The following is a 19,247-nucleotide window of genomic DNA, read 5'->3' on the forward strand; positions in this document are numbered from 1 at the left end:
TACTTCTATTATTAGTCAGAACTCTCTCCCCCCCGCCAACATACAAGCGGTCCAGTCAGCACATGAATGAGCCGGGACCGGTATAGAATGAAGCGTGGCGTCCTCCATCACCCCGGCTACCACCCTTCATCGCCCCGGATACCACCCTCCCTCCCCCTCCTCCACCGCCGGGCCATGTCTCCATATCATTAGTGAAGTTTCACAAGTTTGGCGGGTCAGTCCCGTGTGCCGCCCTCCTCCCTCATAACAAAGCGAGTGGCGCGCAGTGCCCAGTCTAACCGCCGCCCTCCTCCTCCTCCCGCCAGCCCCAGGTGCTAGCAGCAGACAAGGTGAAGGGCGGGAGCGCCACAGCACAGCGCGCTAACCTCACACCTACCCAGCACAGGAGGGAGGGGGCGTGTCCTTATGTCCAATCCGATTGGGCAGAGTTGACTGCTGTGGCTTCTGATTGGCCGCTCGCTAGTGTCACGTAGTAGGGCGCCAGAATAGAAGTTGTAGCGGGATGAGAAGAGAAGTGAGAAAGTTCCATCGGACCCCGGAACCGTTCATTCATTACCAGTGCTGAGATCAGTCCGATGTCCTCGGATTCCTAGGTGTCCATCCATCGTCCAGTCCGCTCATGGTCCGAGATACAGGTGAGAGATCTGTCCTATGATCACTGATAGGAATACAGTGCGAGCCCACACATCTGTACACATCGCTCGTGTCATGTATGGGCCCATCAATCACTGATCGGAGGGATGCCAGGTCCCCTGATGGATGCCAGGTCCCCCGATGGATGCCGGCTCCTCTCTATTACACATCGGCATTCCTCAGCACTTGTTGCTGATCTGGATTTCTTTTCCCTCCATTGTAGCCGGCAAAGGGGAGGAGGGGTCAGCAGTGAGGGGGTTAATGTTAGTCAGCAGATCCTCCGATGGTGTCATATTACCCCCACCCCGATCTCCTCTTCCCGGGATCGCACCATTTCCTTTGCGCCAAAATTACTACACTGGGCGCCACAACTCTGCAGGACATCGCCCCTCCTATACGATCTATAGGTGTATGGTCTCCATGGAGCACTGATATCGTACATCTCTCTCTACAGACATGGAGATCCATGGATGTCTCACCCTCAAAGATCTGGCCACTTCCAGGAGGAGCAAAGGGGAGCAAGACAGGGAGGACCGCACTGCACACAAGGTAATCACCATCTATATATATATACCTATATACTCAGCTTTATATACCCATGTCAGCAAAATTCGACGGCATCATGTTAGATCTGATAGTGGGATGATAATAAGTGTGCTTCATAAAAGTTTACTATACAGATGTTTTATTTAAATAGATAGAGTTGTTGTGTATATTTGTGTGTGTGAATGAATAATCTATATATATATATATATAGTGTGTATGTATTGTATGTGTACTGTCTATCCTCAAGTTGTAAGGTGCTGCGGAAACTGTTGGTGCTATATAAATCTTGAATTTAAAAAAATGTGTGTATGTATAGCAGATATATATATATATATATATATATATATATATATATATATATATCTATATATATCTATATCTATCCAGAGCACAGTCCTGAACACAGCCAGCCAATCAGGTCATCTGTAGGAGGGAGTTTTGTCCATTCTGCTGGAAGATCTTTTGCAGTTTTAGGCAACCAGCTGTTAGAGAATGGGTGCTATTTAACAAGGATCTTCACCCTTATGTTACACCCCCCCCTTTCTTTTTTCCAATCAACTTACCAGCAAATGTAATGTCGTTGTGCTGCTGCGCCCCGGCTCATCAGGAGGCTTTTTTTTTTTTTTTTTTTTTTTTTGCAGCCCCCTGATGATGTGCTGGGGCATATGTGTAGAAGATTGCCCTGCAGTCTTGTGGGGTGCAGGATGTTATGTTCCGGGAAGTAGGGGGGGCTGCATCATTCTCACCCAGGCGAGAAATATGGAAGTGTGACGCACATACAAAATGTGCAAGGATTATATCTTACAACCTAACAAAAAAATATATTTATGTATGTTATATTATAAGTTCTCACAAGCAGGACCCTCCTTACACTCTTGTCTTGGATTTTATTGTAACTGTACCACTGTCTCCATTTGACTTTTAGTTATACATATTTTATAGCACCAATAAAAAACATAACTATCTATCTATCTATAGATAGATAGATATATCATGTGTGTGTTTTAACCTCCCTGGCGGTATGATTATGTCAGATTTTTGCGTTTCAAAGCGGTACAATTATTTTGCATAGAAATTTGGCGTTTTATATTGTAGGTCTGTAATTCTTAGTAATAACACACTTAAATCTGTCCAAACAAGAGTCTAGTAGATATCCCGGGTATGATAAAGTTTGAAACACAAAATCATAAATTATAATATAATACATAAATATAAATAATTATAAAAAATAATAATAATAAAACTAATTTCCCCACGATTCACTATCACTCAGTTCTTCAAGTGATTCTAATTTATTATCGCTGTTTTCTAGCTGGTCTAAAACCACTTTTGATGTAAAGGGACAGTTTTGGTTGCTATGGACAATCTCAAGTTTCCAGGTAGAAAGAACAGTTTTTATAATATAAAACTGCATGCAGGGCATTGGACAAAGCACTGGGGACAAAAGGGATGTGAAATAATTTCATACAGTTATGTAATCTGTAAGATTACAGTGTACTGTATGTATTATGATTTTTCACTTTTTTGAATTTGCCGCCGGGCTCCGCCCCCGTGCATTGCAACACTTGCTGGGAACGGAGCCTGGCACACAGAGGACAGAGCCCACGGGCACAGCGGGGGACATCGCAGGATCCCGGGGACAAGGTAAGTATATCGCACCAGGATCCTGCAATGCAATCCCGGGTGTGGCTCGGGGTTACCACTAATGGCGCTGAAATTTAACCCAGAGCCACACTCGGGAAAACCGCCAGGGAGGTTAAATAACGAGACTGATTAAATAACTCACCTTTTTATATGCATTACAAATTTAATTTACAAAAAACTACTCCCTCGGTCTCATTGACTGTGTGCTCTTCAGTGGCTCTCATCCTACCTATCCCAACGCACCTTCAGTGTCACTTACAATTCTACTTCCTCCACTCCTCTTCCCTTCTCTGTCGGGGTCCCCCAAGGTTCTGTTCTCGGACCTCTTTTATTTTCAATCTTCACCTCTTCCCTGGGTCAGCTGATAGCCTCTCACGACTTTCAATATCATTACTACATTGATGACACCCAAATCTATCTCTCCACCCCTCAACTCACCCCATCAGTCTCCTCAGACATCACTAACCTACTAACAGACATATCTGTATGGATGTCACACCACTTCCTCAAACTCAACTTGTCCAAAACCGAGCTTATAATATTTCCTCCCCACGTGCCTCTTCCCCGGACTTCTCTGTCAAGAGAAATGGCAAAACCATCCACCCGTCCCCACATGTCAGGGTACTAGGTGTTATCCTAGATTCTGAACTCTCCTTTCAGCCCCACATCCAATCACTTTCCAAAGCTTGCCGCCTCAACCTCCGCAACATCTCTAAACTACGTCCCTTTCTAACCAATGAAACCACTAAGCTCCTGATTCACTCCCTGGTTATCTCTCACCTTGACTACTGCAACTCACTCCTCATTGGCTTACCTTTAAATAGACGATCCCCCTTCAGTCCATCATGAATGCTGCTGCCAGACTCATCCACCTTACAAACTGCTCAGTGTCTGCTACCCCTCTCTGCCAATCCCTCCATTGGCTACCACTCACCCAACGAATTAAATTCAAAATACTAACAATAAGTTACAAAGCCATCCACAACTCTGCCCCCAGCTACATCACTAGCCTAGTCTAAAAATACCAACCTAATCGCCATCTCCGTTCCTCCCAGGACCTCCTGCTCTCTAGCTCCCTCATCACCTCCTCCCATATCCGCCTCCAGGACTTCTCTTGAGCCTCTCTCATCATCTGGAATTCCCTACCCCAATCTGTCAGACCGTCTCCAAACTTATCCACTTTTAGGCGATCCCTGAAAACTTTCCTCTTCAGAGAAGCCTATCCTGCCTCCATCTACCAACTGCACTATTTTCTCCGTTAGCTCATCCCCCACAGCTATTTTCCTTTTGCATAACTTGACCCTCCCTCCTAGATTGTAAGCTCTAACGAGCAGGGCCCTCTGATTCCTCCTGTATTGAATTGTATTGTACTTGTACTGTCTGCCCTAATGTTGTAAAGCGCTGCGCAAATTGTTAGCGCTATATACATCCTGTATAATAATAATTTAATGCTTGTCCCCTTCAATGTATTCCCAATTTGCACTAATACATTGCTGCAGTCTTGTTTTCCCCTGGTTGAAGGCATGGAGACAATCAATTTCTGTCAGCTGTTTCAACACATCCACCGTTTTTCTTGTTTACAGCATCAACTGACTCAAAACGTGTCCCTTTAAGCCAGGGGTAGCCAACCTGGGGCCCTCCAGCTGTTGCAGAATTACAAGTCCCATCATGCCTCTGGGAGTAATTGTAACTGCCAGCCTTGCAATGCCTTATGGGAAATGTAGTTCCACAACAGCTGGAGGGCTACTTCCCCGGATTTAAGCACCGATTTAACTTTTGGGCATTCATGCTCGCATCCGTCGCTGAATCTTTTGTGCCACTCAAACACATGCGCACGAGAAGGGCCGTCATATTCCTAAGCTGTAGTAAGCGTTTGAATACATTCTGTTGGTGTTTTGTGCAATTTTACAAGAAATTTCAAATGGACATGTTGTTCAACTTTGAAACTTAGCATTTTTTCGGCACACTACAGAAAACGCAACCAAACTAAATGGAGACTCATAATCAACTGAACGTCATAGAGTGTTGCTGCTTGTCATGCAGGTTCATACACGTTCAAGGTCATCATGCATGCAGTTATACCCAGTTCTGACTGCTTTGTTCACTAGGTGGGATCACAGTATATCATTTTGGACAAAATGATGAAAACACCAGGTAAAGGAATGAAATCATTACCTAATATGGTGTTGGACCCCCTTTAGCATCCAGGGCGGCCTAAATTCTCCTGGGAATTGACAAATGTAAGTCTTGGATGGTGGATAATGAAATCTCATACCATTCTTCATGCAAAAATGATTCCTGTTCTCGCAGAAATGCCAGAGGCGAAACGCAAACCCGAACCTTGTTCTCCAAAATCGACTTTAGTGGCTCTACGAGATTGAGGTCCGGCAACTGTGAGAGTATAACAAAAAAGAAAAGTGTGTGTGTGTACTGTATATATAATTTTTCTTTTTTTTTTTCTACTATATTTAAAAAAAAAAAGCTATACAGTATATATAATGCATGAAAGCTGTGTGTTTGGTGGAGGAGGGGGGGGTGAAGGTTCCCTTTAAGCTGCTTGTACACGGCATGAAAATATGCCGCATGACATGTTTTTTGACATCTTCATGTAGCATTATTACAACGTATGGAGGATTACAGCTGCTACAAGGCCTACTCAGTAAAAAAAAAAAACTTTTGCAGAAAATGTCAGCGGCTGGTGAGGAGCTCAGAGGCGTAGCATCCCTGGATTGTAGGTGAGTATAGTTCTGCTTTACCAAATCTAGTAGTATGAGGACAAACCTAAATAATCCATTCAATTTGTAGCCAATTGCTCAGGCCCTTGCACTACACAGTTGTTGGCAGATCTAAAGGAGATTGTACAGTGTATGGTAGCAGTGTTTCAGTATTTGTCAGTTGTACCTGACCCAGTGCTTGGCTCATGTACAGCCACCCCGGTTCAGGTTGGATATGCAAGCATGTCTGGATAGCTTATTTATATCCCTGAAAATGATTGCTTTAGATATGTAAAATCTTGTAACCAGAGAAAAGAAATATCATTTTAAGCACCAAAAAAAGTTAGTCTAATTCTTTACTTTCCACTAGGAGTCTGCTTGCTCAGTGGGGGGATCTGTCCGCTGATAAGCTGGCGGATGACTGGCCCGCAGAGCGAATACAAACAGCCCCTTGTCCTCTATGGGCGGTCAGATGTAAATGTTCCAGCTGTCTGTTTATACCCACCTGCCATCTGATCTCGGCAGATGGAAAGGGACTGATCCCCATCCCCTGTTTTTATCGCAATGGATTGGATGTAAACAGACACAAGTCTGTTTACACCCGCCGCTAGAGGTGAATGGTGAGTCCGATCAGGTCCCCCTGAAAAAACGGCAGGCAGACCAACTGGACCGCTAGTGTGAAAGGGGCCTTAAAAGTATTTTTGTATTCCTGCCCATCTAAATGAGCTTTTTCTTGATTTCTAGGAGAATATGTATGACAGATTCCGAATAAGCCCAAGAATACCACTAAAAGGAGAGCCCATTGATCTGTCAAAACAAAAGGGTCTTACCCCAGAGAAATTTCCCATCACCCCTGTGAAAACGTTGGATAGACCTCTCACAGACCCATGGACACCCACCGCCAACCTAAAGATGCTTATCAGCGTTGCAAGCCCAGAAATCAGGGACCGGGAAAAGAAGAAGGAACTCTTCCGCCCAATAGAAAACGAGCCAGAGGACATCGAGCCCGATGCCCAACAGGTACTGCAGAAGACAACATTTTTGAGTTATTGCATTCATCTAGTATGTGCTGACAGCAAATAGAATGGCATGGCCCCAAAAAACACCATTCTGCTTAAAGGGGTGTTCCATTCTTGGGGAAGTACTCCTCCAGAAAAACAGTTTATATTTAGTATTCTTGAAAAAGTTGTTTGTTTATTTGTGCTGGTTTTAATATTAGTTTCAAATGAAAAAGTTTCTTGATCATTCTAAATATGACAATTGACTGTGATGCAATTTCATACAAGTGCTCTCAGAATATCTTTTTATGATACATTATTTGTGTTCTTATATGCTTTTTTTTTCTTGTCAGTTTGAGGCAGTGGATGACATTGATGAATTAGAGAAGAGACCAAGCAGGAAACAAAAGAGCTTGGGCCTTCTGTGTCAAAAATTTTTGGCTCGATATCCTAGCTACCCCCTTTCCACCAAGAAAACTACTATCTCTTTGGATGAAGCTGCTTCAAGCCTGGGTAAGATTATCCCCTTCTGTAAACATCATACAATCACCATTTTCATTATCATTCAACAATTAAAAAAATATATATACGGTATGTATATATATATAGGTTATGTTGGGAGTGTGATAAGGTGTGGCTTTTACATAAAAAAAATATTTCAGTTTGTCACTTCTTCTCATCCCCAGGAGTGGAGCGGAGACGGATCTATGACATAGTAAATGTCTTGGAGTCCCTGAACTTGGTGAGCCGTGTGGCAAAGAATCAATACTGCTGGCATGGACAGCACAGTCTAAATGACACCTTAAAAAACCTTCAGCGGGAGGGGGAAAGGCAGAATTATGGAGCACAAATTGCTGCCTTCCAGCACAAGGATTTCATGGCAGAGCCGAAGAAGCACTGTTCCCTATTAAACCAGGGTGCTCTTTCCTTACAGTTTTCCGAAGCAGACTGCCCATCTGGTGAGTGAATAATGGGTGACTGTCACTTATTTGCTGACCATGGGTGACTCATTTATTTGTTGCTGACAATGAACTAAAGGCTCGTACACACTATTGGAAAATCGGGCGATCATTTTTGTCCAAAAAATATTCGTAAGACTTTCATATAGTGCGTCCACTCTCGACAGCCAATTCCGAATTTTCTTACGAAAATTACTGAAGGGACAAACTCCAAAATTTTTCTTGTACGGGAACAGAAGGAAGAACTTTCATACAAGAAAAGGTCTGCGCATGATCAGAAACTAAACAAAAAAACCCTTTTGGTGTACGAGAATTTTTGTACAAATTTTCGTTCATCGGTTCCGATTTGCTGTGAAACAACAAGGAAAATCGGACGATCTTTCGCCCGCCTTTCTTATAGTGTGTTCCCCACTTAACTCTTCCACTTTTTGTCATTGTTTGGTAAACAACTGTAATAAACAAGAACACCACTACTGTTTTATGGATGTTCTAATAGTGTTCATACAGAGGCCTAGCCGTTTAACATCCCCAATGCATGGGGGACCCTTAATTTCCAAGAGTCTGATCTTGGTTTAACAGAGTTGATGGAAGATAAATTGGGCAGCCTCTGCCTGTTTTGTTCAAATACCAAAGTGTAATAATAATGGAGCAGATGGTTGGACGTACAGGTACTGATCACCTGCCCACAAGCTGCAATGTACCTTATGGGGCTCCCAACCTGCTGGTTGTAAATTATCTCAGTAATTGCTGGTTTGTTTCCTATATAATTGCTACTCCTTCTGTCTCATGCCAAGTTTGATTTCTTTAGTTTACTTTGTCATCACACTAGCTGTCACAATCCTTGGCAATTTAAACATAATGTGATGCAAATAAGCAGTGGTTGTCTTTTGAAAATGATCAGTAAATCTAGAGATGCAAGCGGTGGCAGAAGAGTACTTTAACGTCAATGACTGTTATCCTCGATGACCAATGGGAAGATTTAGATCCAAGCAGTTAAACTCTATTTGCATATAATTTCAGAATAGTATCTCTTCTCTACTCGTTTTGATATGTGTTGTTTTTTTTTTTTTGGTTTTTTTCCCACTGATAACCTATACTTGTTTTCTTCTTAATATTCAAGTTAAAAAAAAATTGAAATTATCATTTTAGGTTTCAAAATTGCTGTAGTTTATGGTCATTGGTCACTTGTAAAGTAAGTTTAGCTTGTTATAGAGGACCTGGTATACAAGTCTTTCCTGCAATCAGTATGTTCAGACTCCAGCACTCTATTGCGCCCTGGCCACTGCAGTTATTCAACCCTTCCAGGTGACAGAATACCTGCCAGAGTACCAGAATATGAACCGACAAGATGTACCTCACCATGTGGCTGGTTGAGAAGGTGTTCATGCAACAATAAGGCTCCATTCACACTTGTGAGACTTGTCATGATGTGATGTAAAAGTTGCATGCCAAATCGCAGCCCCTTCTTTTCAGTGGCACTCGTTCAAATTGGAGTGCCTTAAAGTTGCAGCGATGAAAAGTTGCCTGCACTACTTTGGTGCAACTTTTGATGTGGCTTTGGTCCAGAGAATGTAAAGCTTGATCCGGCTTTACATTCTCTGGACCAAAGTTGCACCAAAGTAGTGCAGGCAACTTTTCAAAATCACTGCAACTTTTAAGGCGCTCCAATTTGAACGAGTTGCACTGAAAATCGTGTGTCTTTTGAGACACGCTAATGTGAATGGAGCCTAAGGGGTTGATTTACTAAAACTGGAGAGAACAATATCTGGTGTAGCTGTGCATAGAAACCAATCAGCTTCCTTTTTTTTTTTTTTGTCAAAGCTTAATTGAACAATAGGAAAGACAAGAAACCCCCTAATGGGGTCGAAACGCATCAGAATTTTACTACATTTGTTCTAGCTGCCTTAGTTTTACTGTACTGTACACTGTTCTCGGTCATGGGCATTGTCTGTTTTTTACCAGTTTTGTACTCCAGTTCATGTCTTGACTTTTAATGTCAGAATTTACTACTTTTACACTTTTTTGTACCAATAAAATTTTTTTTGATCTATTCATCTTGAATTGTATATTATTGGCTGCATTAAAGCCCCGTTAGGGGGTTTCTTGTCTTTCCTATGCATCTTGTGGGGTGCGCAGCCCTTCCGTTTGTATTTCTCTGAGTGTCCCCTCCTTCTACCGCTGAATTGAACAAAATTAAAGTTTTGAAGTTATAAATGCTCACTATACCCTGTACCACTTATAGCGCCGCTCAAGGTGCTCTGGTAGATCCAGTTTCTCACAGAAATATAAGGGTGCAGCCTGTTTTATGCTTAATACAGAAAGCAGGAAGTATAAGGGAATGAGAGATGCTGCACACAATTGGCTCCACAGGTGAAAAGAGAGATGAACGGTCTGAACCTTGAGGTCCCCCTGAGCCCCATCTCTGATGCATTTCGTCTTGCCCATTAGGGCTTAATCATAGAGATATCTCTATGTTTAAGCCCTGATGGGCGGGGCGAAATGCATCAGTGATGGGGCTTAGACCGTTCACATCTCTTCACCTGTTGATTGCTAGTGCTGTGCAGCGCCTCACTTCCCCTCAAGCTGAAGTTAGTAACTGCTACTATGCAGAGCTGCACCAGATTTTGCACTCTCCAGTTTTAGTAAATCAACCCCTAAGTGCGTAATACATTTTATCATCAAAGTGCTGGTGTTTTAGCACACGAGCAACTAAAAATGTATGCATGCCTGCTCTTCTTTTATAGGCTCTGCTTACTTTACAAATGACACTGGTGACAGTATAATTTTAAGATATACACAGAACTAATTTTGCACACTTCCATAAAGAGATTATATTCAATCTTTCAAGTACTGATGATTTTATTAATACATTTTTTTTAATCTAATTATTATTTTACCCTAGCATCCGCCAGCAGTCGCAAGGACAAATCTCTTAGGATTATGAGCCAGAAGTTTGTCATGCTGTTCCTTGTATCAACCACCAAGATTATCACTCTTGAGATAGCAGCCAAAATCCTCATCGAGGAGAGTCAAGACATTTCTGATCACAGCAAATTTAAAAGTAAGCAGTCCTTTACCATGAGAATGTTTGTATTCAGTAGTAGTGTGGGCTGCATGTATTCATTCTTTGTTTTCTCTCTGCAGCCAAGGTACGACGACTTTATGATATAGCTAATGTCCTAACCAGTCTTGGACTGATTAAGAAAGTCCATGTAACAGAAGAGCGTGGAAGAAAACCTGCATTCAAGTGGATTGGCCCTACTGATTTCAAGATGGAAGGTGGTAAGTTTTGTTTTCTATCTTGTCTGCCTCTTTGCTCATTACATAATTATGTAGAACAGCCAGTGAATACCCAGATTCATTGATGAAATTCTGTTTTATGTTTTGTAGACCAGAAGATGGAAGTCACAACTACTACTCCGTCCCCAGATTCTAAAAGAGAAGGCTGTATTGCTACAGCTGATAGCAGTAGGCAGAGGCTGCTACGTCATTCCTCATTTAACCACATTCAGGCTATTAATACTGTGAAAAGAAAGGTCTGCTCTGAGCCCAGTAGCCCTCACAAGTGTCAGAAAGGTAAATCGTCTTTTTGTGATATTGAGTTGAATCAAAAGCAGCAACTCTTGAGAGTTACAAAAATGCTGAAAGCGAAACCCTGTGAGGAGAATGGCTTATCACTTGGCCAGTTTGCAGAAACTTTTCCCTGTTGCAGAGCTTCCACCACTCATTATATTCAACTCCTTGGCCCAGTCCAATAGCGGGTCCCTACTGCTGACTTCTAGTTACTACAGGAGGTTGCCAAGAGGAACCAAGACAATTATCAGGGGAAATACTACCAAAATTGGAAGCCAGCAAACTGGCTGGACAGGCAAATCTAAAACCATTTTTTTCACAGGCTTTTTCCTAAACCCTAACAGGGTTGCTTTATTTGGATTTGTATACAGTGTGGGTAGTTAGATGGTGAGACCTAACCAGAAGACATGAACAAAAGGCCAGCCAAAAAACATGGGACTATGGTAGTCTATTACATTGATCTTAGTAAAGTACAGAAATTGATCTATTTCTTGAATCCTAATGCTATGTTTAAACAAATGTGTTTTTCTCACTTTAGTTTCTGTGGAGAACGTTGATACTTATTCTTCCAAGATGGCACATTTAGCAGCTATCTGTAGACAGCAGATTGAAGACGACTGCGGGTAAGTCAAACGTTATGAATTTCCTTTTTTAGGGCATGTAACGTTGGCTATAGACAGGAAGTCAGACTTTGGGTACAACCTGATTTACCCTGAGCATCTGTATCTTCTAGCAGGGTCCTAAACAAATTGTCAACCTGCAAAATTATTCATGATTTCATCTATGCACAGGGGAGAGGTAGGAGCACTGCAGATGCCTCTGAAGCCAGATTATTGGTAGAAATGCCAGTGTTTGACTTGGGTTTTCTGATATGACCATGCACTATTTCCACAATTAGCTGTGGGTGTCTCAGACATTAGATCTTTGCTTGAACCAGGTTAGAATGGCCAGGTCAGGAACTTCCTTTTAATGTGTATGGCACATCTAAGCACCCTATATTTTTAGCAGGCAGAACACACTAGCTTCCTGCTGCACGTACCCTCTACTGAGGATAGAATACATCTGCCTTCTGTGGTTGATTTTGTTACAAGAATCCATCCCTTTAACCCTATTGTTAGTGGTGCAGGGCCTAGGCCTTCCTATGTAGACCAACTGGTCTTTTCTTGTTTGAACTCATTCTTTTGTACCTACTGGGTGTTGCCCCTAGTTTTTTCGTTGCCCACATTAGTTTGTGGGGGGGGTCCCACCTTATCCGGCTTTAGGTGTTGGTCCTTCGGGTGGACTGCTTTGAACGACCCCGACCTATATCCAAAATCCTATGTCCCTCAATGGAGCCCAAAAAAGGGGATCTATTTTTATTCAGGATTTATATAGCGCCAACAATTTGCACAGCTCTTTAAAATATAAAGGGGGACAGTACAATTACAATACAGAAGGAATAGGAGGGCCCTGCTCATGGAGCTTACAATCTAAAGGCTTTAACATGGATGTAAACCCTCACATATACCCAGTGAAGTGAACAGCCTCAGATGATACACAGAGATGAAACAAATCTCCCTACACGTTTTTCGTGTGTGTGTATACTGTCTTCTGCTTTTATATACGGTTTAGAAAGCGCAGGTCCTGTTAGAATTCTCTCTTCCTGATTCACCTGTGGGTGTGGATTCTTGCCATACACTGAGACAGCTGATTGTAGGAAAGGTACACACCCCCTCTCCACATAGGAAGAAACAATGCAGAGCTGTGCTGTGAATAGACCAGCTCTCTGCTAATCTATAGCACCCACCCTGACACAAAATTCAGCCTGGTTTTATCAGTTGTTGGAGAACTTGTCAGAAGTTATCATGCTGATAACAGAGCAGGAGACATAGTGCTTTAAGGAGAGATAAGAAAACCCTGCAGATATATGTGCCAGCTCAAATTTCATGAATCAGTTCTCCTTCTTCCTTTATAACTCTCATAAGCAGCCTATTTACGTAAAAGTAACATGTTTAGTTTACTAATTCCTTAACATGACCTGTAAAAGCTTTGCCCTTTTAATGTCAAAGCACATGTTACCTTTGGGGTGTGTTTCCACTTTTACAGGCAAATTTGACTATGTTTGTGTTCCCATTCGCATACCATACAAAAAATTATTGAAGCGTGTGTAATTTCTGTTCGTTTGTTTCCCATACTGTGCAAGAAGCCCAGCTTCTAAGTCTTTAACTCTTTGTTAGGACAGATAGGGTTCAAATCTAGTTTTTTTCAACTGGTGGTTAAGCTCTGCCTGCCCAATACAGACAGGGTTATTTATGGCAAACGTAGATGCCCACCCTCCTATACAAAGAGAACTAGTAGGATTTTTTTAGTGCTGGAATTTCCAAAACAGATTTAAAGATATATTTTTTTTTTTTTTTTTTTCTCAGTCATGCTATGTAAAATAGAGCATGTAACAAATATAAAGTAGGTGTTATCTCAGGTTGGCTGCCAACATGGTGCCATATACAATGGTCGGGAGGTTTATTTATCTTTTGAAGTTACATTATTTTGTGTTTCCTTTTTATAATTTTTTTTCCATGTCTTTTAGGACTCAGAGGGTTACTACAGATAAACTGTCCAATGGGAACCTTGGCCCGGTGCCATTTTCGGTTGTTGTGCCTGTATCTGTGAATTCTGAGTACAGTGTCAGGCACCATGTTGACCAGGAGAGCTCCATTGCTCCGAATGATATGAGTGCGCTAAAGTTTATAGCTCCCTCTAACCTGGATCAGAGTTGTCATGGATTTCTACCTAATCAGCCATACATGTATGTTCCATCTACATCTGTCTTAATGCTCTGTGGCAATCATCCTGGAGGGAAAGGTTTGGATACACATCACAGAGAAGGTAGTACGCCTCCAGTTCTAGATCTGGGGAACATGTCTGAAAGCAACCAACCAGCCATAAGACAAAGGACCGACAGTAGCGATGAGGCCCCTCTTTCTTTGGTCAAACCAAAGGTAGGTATAACCACAGTTCTGTGACTTTTCTGTTATGCTAAGCTAATGTGTTTTGTGCACTTCTTTCATATAACCAGTATTTAGTATTAATGCCAAATATCAATGTGTTTATTTTTTCTTAGAGCATTTGGGCACCTCAAACTCCTTTTAATGAGACCAGTATTCAGCATAAATCACCAGATCGTATTGGAGAGGAAAAGCATATAGACTCCACTCATACTGTACAGAATGCATTTGAGCCAAATGGCATTCAACATGTCTTAAATACAAAAGACGAGACTCTGCAAGCTGCACCACCACAGTATCTGTATTTTCCTTCGACACCTGGTAAGTTCAAGCTCCAACTTGTATTTTTGTAACTCCTATAAAAATATTTTGTAGTATTAAAAGGAATTTAGAAGTTTACAACTTTCTTTTACTCTGATGGTAGGATTTTGCCCTTTTGATTCTGAACAGGGAATGCTCCTCCAGAGAACAGTGAGATACCACACCAGCACAAATTTTTCAGTGTGTGTTCTTAAGCCTCGTATACACGATCTGATTTTCTGACGGAAAATGTATGATGACAGGCTGTTGGCAGAAAATCCGACCGTGTGTATGCTCCATCAGACAATTATTGTCGGATTTTCCGCAGACAAATGTTGGATAGCAGGTTTTCAAAATTTTCCGCGAACAAATGTCTGTTGTCGGATTTTCCGAGCATGTGTACACAAGTCCGTCAGACAAAAGTCCAAAGTACAAACAGGCATGGAGACAAGGATGAGCTGGAAGCGGTCGGTCTTGTAAACTAACGCTCATAATGGAGAATTAACATTCGTGACGTGTCAAATTATGAAATCTCCAAATGCAGCGCACAATTCTCTTCTTAAATGGGATAATAATGAAGCTGCTTTGCTAGTGATACTAATGGAGTTATTGCAAGTGAATTTTCAATGGCTTTTTCTTTTTTTTCTCTTTTTTTTTTTTCTAGTGATATCAAGAATAATATTATGCTCCTTTTTTCTTTTCTTTTTTTTTTTTTTTTTTTTTTATTTGGGCAACACCATTATCCTGTAGTTTTTAAGACCAAAGATACAACTATGTTGGTGTCCCTTGTTAATTTTACATTGTATTTTTTTAAAATGTAACTGCCTACTCCCAAACTGTCATTTGAAGTAAAACACATAGCCAAGTATTATTCTCCACAATTTTTTTTTATTGTGCATTAAAAAAAGAAAACAAATAAAATTAGACATGCTATCTGCCAATAGAACTTAACCAAAAAGTGCATTCTATGCATCCAAAAATATAGAAAATATATCAAATCATTATTCAACCAAAAAAATAATGTCAAAGTAATAACTCCAAGGTCAATAATAGGGGTGCAATGAATCAAAAAACTCACGGTTCAGATCGTAGCTCGAATCAGAGAAACACAAGACAAATAAACATAACCCCCACTGTAATGTCCACAATCTCCCCCACTGTAATGTCCACAATCTCCCCCACTGTAATAGCTCGCCGCCCCTGGGTGTACCAAGATGGCTGCCGCTCCAGAGCTAGGCCGAAGCCGCGGCCTTTCCTAAAACCAAGGCAGTGGATCGCGGGTGTGCCGATCCGAACAGGGTAAACCGTTCGGATCACGGATCGGTGACGATCCGTTGCACCCCTAGTCAATAATAAATAACACAATATCTCCTCCGATTCCACAACATGTCTGGTTGACGAACGGCCCTTCAGAAACGAAAATATAGTGCGAAAAATGCAAAAATATAGTGCAAAAAACGTGAAAAAAAAGAAAAGCATGAATCAACACTCCCCAAACTTCTACTAACACGAAATTAGCAGAAGGAGCCCAAAGGGTGGCGCTAAAGAGCTGAAAAACCATGTAGTACGTTTGTGATTGTTAGCCAACAATTGTGTGTATGTAAGACAAGTTTGGGCCAACGCCCTTCGCACAAAAGTCCACGGTTTTGTTGGTGGAAAATCCGATGTACACGGTTAAAGTCTTACTCCTGTTCAATTCCATTGCATGAGTAACTTTAACAAGGTATTAATAAATTGGGGGGGGGGGGGGGGGGTTCATGCAGGATGCCACAACATTGATTCTACCTAATTTATCTCTAGTTGTGCATTGTGTTTGCATATACTGGTATTAAATATTTCACTTTTTTTCCCCCCTTTTTAGGATTAAATGGGTTTAATTTCTTTCTTCCTGCAAGTCAAGCTACAGGAGCAATGGGCCTTTCTCAGAATAATCTACCGCAGGTTAATGTTCCCTATGTAATGGTGCCATCAACAGCTCTTGCTGCATTGCCATTCCTCTGCTCTTCTGCAGTTGGCAACCAAATCTCTGCTGTCTCCAGTGGGTCTGCTATTAATCCTGGCAGCATGAATTACAGTCTACCTGGCATGCCTTCTTCACATATCATGTTTGGTGCTTCACCCGTAGTATCTCCTCCACAATGTGAAACTTCCCTGGAACCAGCACCAGCTCTTCCCCCAGTGTGTGTGAGTCCAGTGCCTGAAAAACTTGCCAGTTCTACAGCCGCAGACTCACCTGTGTGTGTGGTCCAACCTGTTTCTATCAAACCAAACCAGGTAAGGAACCCTTTGTTCGATTATAGAAGAAAATTATCCACGCTTGAAACTATATTGGCAAATAAAGATGGTGACTACCCCTGTTGAATTGAATAAAAGGTGAATGCTGTGGAAATGTCATGCTTGTCCTTGTATTGTCTAGTGAGTCACTACTCCTAAAACAAACATGCATACCAGCTGTACAGCTGCAGACTTCTGGGTATGTGCGGTCCAACCTGTTTCTCTCAAACCAGCGTGTTCTGGGTTAGTGACTCATTAATTGGTGAAGAAGGTAAAACTGATAGACAAGGAGCATGCACCTTCAAACCCAATAGCTTCTATATTTCTATTCTCTTTTAAAGGACATTCTAGTCCATGGTGTATATGGTTAGGACCTGCATTTTATTTATTAGCCACTCTTATATGAAAGCAAATGTAAAAGGCTGTCTCTATCAATGAAAAGTTTGTGAATAAAGCTGGCCATAGACAAAGCGATTTATTTTCTTCTATGCAACCACGGTCAGTGTTGATGGGGGAATCCCCTTGTGCAAAGTTCTATAACATCCGCTAGCAATAATTGCATGTAAAATATGACAGGCTGGTTGATCGATTGATCAACTTTGGTACATTCAGCCTGCCACTACATGGTCTGAATCTCAGGCTCGTCTACGGCCAGCTTTAGTTGTGTTAATATTGTTTAAACTGTAGGTCTTTTCAGTTGTATTAACTTTTTTTTTTTTTTTCTTCTTGCAAATCAGTCTCCATTAACTCCAAAGAGTATACGTCCAGTTCATAAAGACACGTTCTTCAAGACGCCTGGAAGTTTAGGAGTTTCTCCAGCTCTTCAGAAGAATGAGAGGTCCCTAGCCAGGAACTCAAGCTCTGCCCAGAGGAGATTAGACATCTGCAGTAGCTCAGATGATTGAATTGATGTCCTCAGACTTTTTCTCTAGAACCGTGTGGCCTTTGGAACACCCTCTGCATTCCATATTTGTATAGGTGCCAGAAAATCTCTTCCTTTTTTACCTAGGAATTAGGTAGAACTTCACTTATTATCCTACTTGTGTATGATAATCAGTGTAAAATTTTGGTGGGTTTTGAGATGCCTGGAAAACCCAGCCAGCACTTAACCAACACTGATTTGACCAGTTGTCTTAATTACTGGATGTCAACAAGTACTTGTGTAAGGGTCACTGAGTTTACATGTTCAAATTGCTGTCTTATTCAAATAGTGTGAATGGGAGCATATGTTCAAAAGCTGTAAATTCCACCTGTCTCCATAGTAACACACTAACTGTTAAATGGTTTGGGTGAGATACTGTTACTAGTCCCAGATGCTCTTAAGAGCAGTTGTTTTGCTACTTGAAAATGAATAGATTGTCGCTTATTTGTTATATGAGAAAACTTCAGTATCTGAAGTTAAAGGAAAAACTACACAATTGTATTTTCACACCAAATAAAATGTGATATATATTTTTATTTTTAATCCTGGATGTATTGGTGTACAGCCTTACAGAGCATACATAACACTTCTGTATTGTAACACTTCTATAGTGCCGTGTTCACATGGTAACTTTGTTATTGGATATATTTAATTTGTTTAAATTGTGGATTTTAGGGGTTCAGTAATGATAAATATTTATAATCAGTTAGTGTACTTGTCACAAGAGCAGGATGGATCAAATATCCTCTATCATTATTTAACGTATGTCCAAAGCTTAAGGTCTCCATGGCCCAGAGTCCTTTCATGTGTTCACGTTTAAATGGGCACAATGAACAGAATATACTATGTTTCATAGCTATTAACACTACAGTAGTAGTTATGACCTTTTGTGATTGACTTGAATAGTATTTCTAACAATGTGTGTTTTTTTTTTTTTTTTTTTTTTTTTTCTTCTATGTTCATTTTAGATATTGCTCATTATTCCATTTTTGAAGGAATTCTTAATGCTGAAAATCTTTTGATGTGCCTGTATTTCCCAGTTTTACTGTGGTCACTGTTTTTGTAGCGGTAATACTGTTTTTGTGATAAGCCGATGCTTATTTGCACTGACTGAGTTGCATATTCCTAATGTGACAGGTTATATGATTTACCATTTATTTTATCTGTTAAATGTAAATGGGCTATCTAAATACTTGAATGTGTTTTTTACCATGTTTACACAAATCACATGGTGCTATTTTTCCATATTCAGCGCTGCTTAGTGTAATATATTATTGCACTGCTAGTTTTTATGTATTTCTGCTGCTTGTAACCTTCTTATCATTTTAGGTCGTCTTATATGTGCTTTCTAGCTATGTTTGTCATAGCTCTAAACAAATGCATTTGAATGTACATGGTGTATTATAATGTTAAAAGACCAATAAAACACTTGGTACTAAATTATTTGTTTGTTATTGTGTGAACATTATAATTGGGGTTCTGTGGAAACTAAGGAAGGCATGTTTCTCGAACAACTGAATTATGTTGAAATAGATTTTATGATCGCTTACGCATTCTGCATATTTGTACGTTATCTTACTTGTTTTCTACAAGTTTTTGGAAAATGTGTAAAGAAAATGAAACCGCATTTTTTTTTTTTACACAAAGTTGTCAATTTATACAATATTTCTAACACATAGCATGTACATACCAAAAATTAC

General features: G+C 40.9%; 1 protein-coding gene across 1 annotated transcript; it reads left to right on the forward strand.

The window, feature by feature from the left end:
• The first annotated feature begins 467 nt into the window (after positions 1-467).
• Positions 468-18,970, forward strand: E2F7 (E2F transcription factor 7). Its single transcript, XM_073620004.1, has 13 exons — positions 468-635; positions 1,088-1,182; positions 6,282-6,557; positions 6,889-7,048; positions 7,222-7,494; positions 10,397-10,555; positions 10,639-10,776; positions 10,885-11,070; positions 11,606-11,690; positions 13,634-14,045; positions 14,168-14,372; positions 16,213-16,625; positions 17,363-18,970. Exons 1-13 carry the CDS (start codon positions 620-622, stop codon positions 17,528-17,530), a joined length of 2,586 nt encoding a protein of 861 aa, XP_073476105.1. The 5' UTR covers positions 468-619; the 3' UTR covers positions 17,531-18,970.
• The last annotated feature ends 277 nt before the right edge of the window (positions 18,971-19,247 follow it).

Source organism: Aquarana catesbeiana, linkage group LG03 (assembly GCF_042186555.1).
Source record: "Aquarana catesbeiana isolate 2022-GZ linkage group LG03, ASM4218655v1, whole genome shotgun sequence".
NCBI lineage: Eukaryota > Metazoa > Chordata > Amphibia > Anura > Ranidae > Aquarana > Aquarana catesbeiana.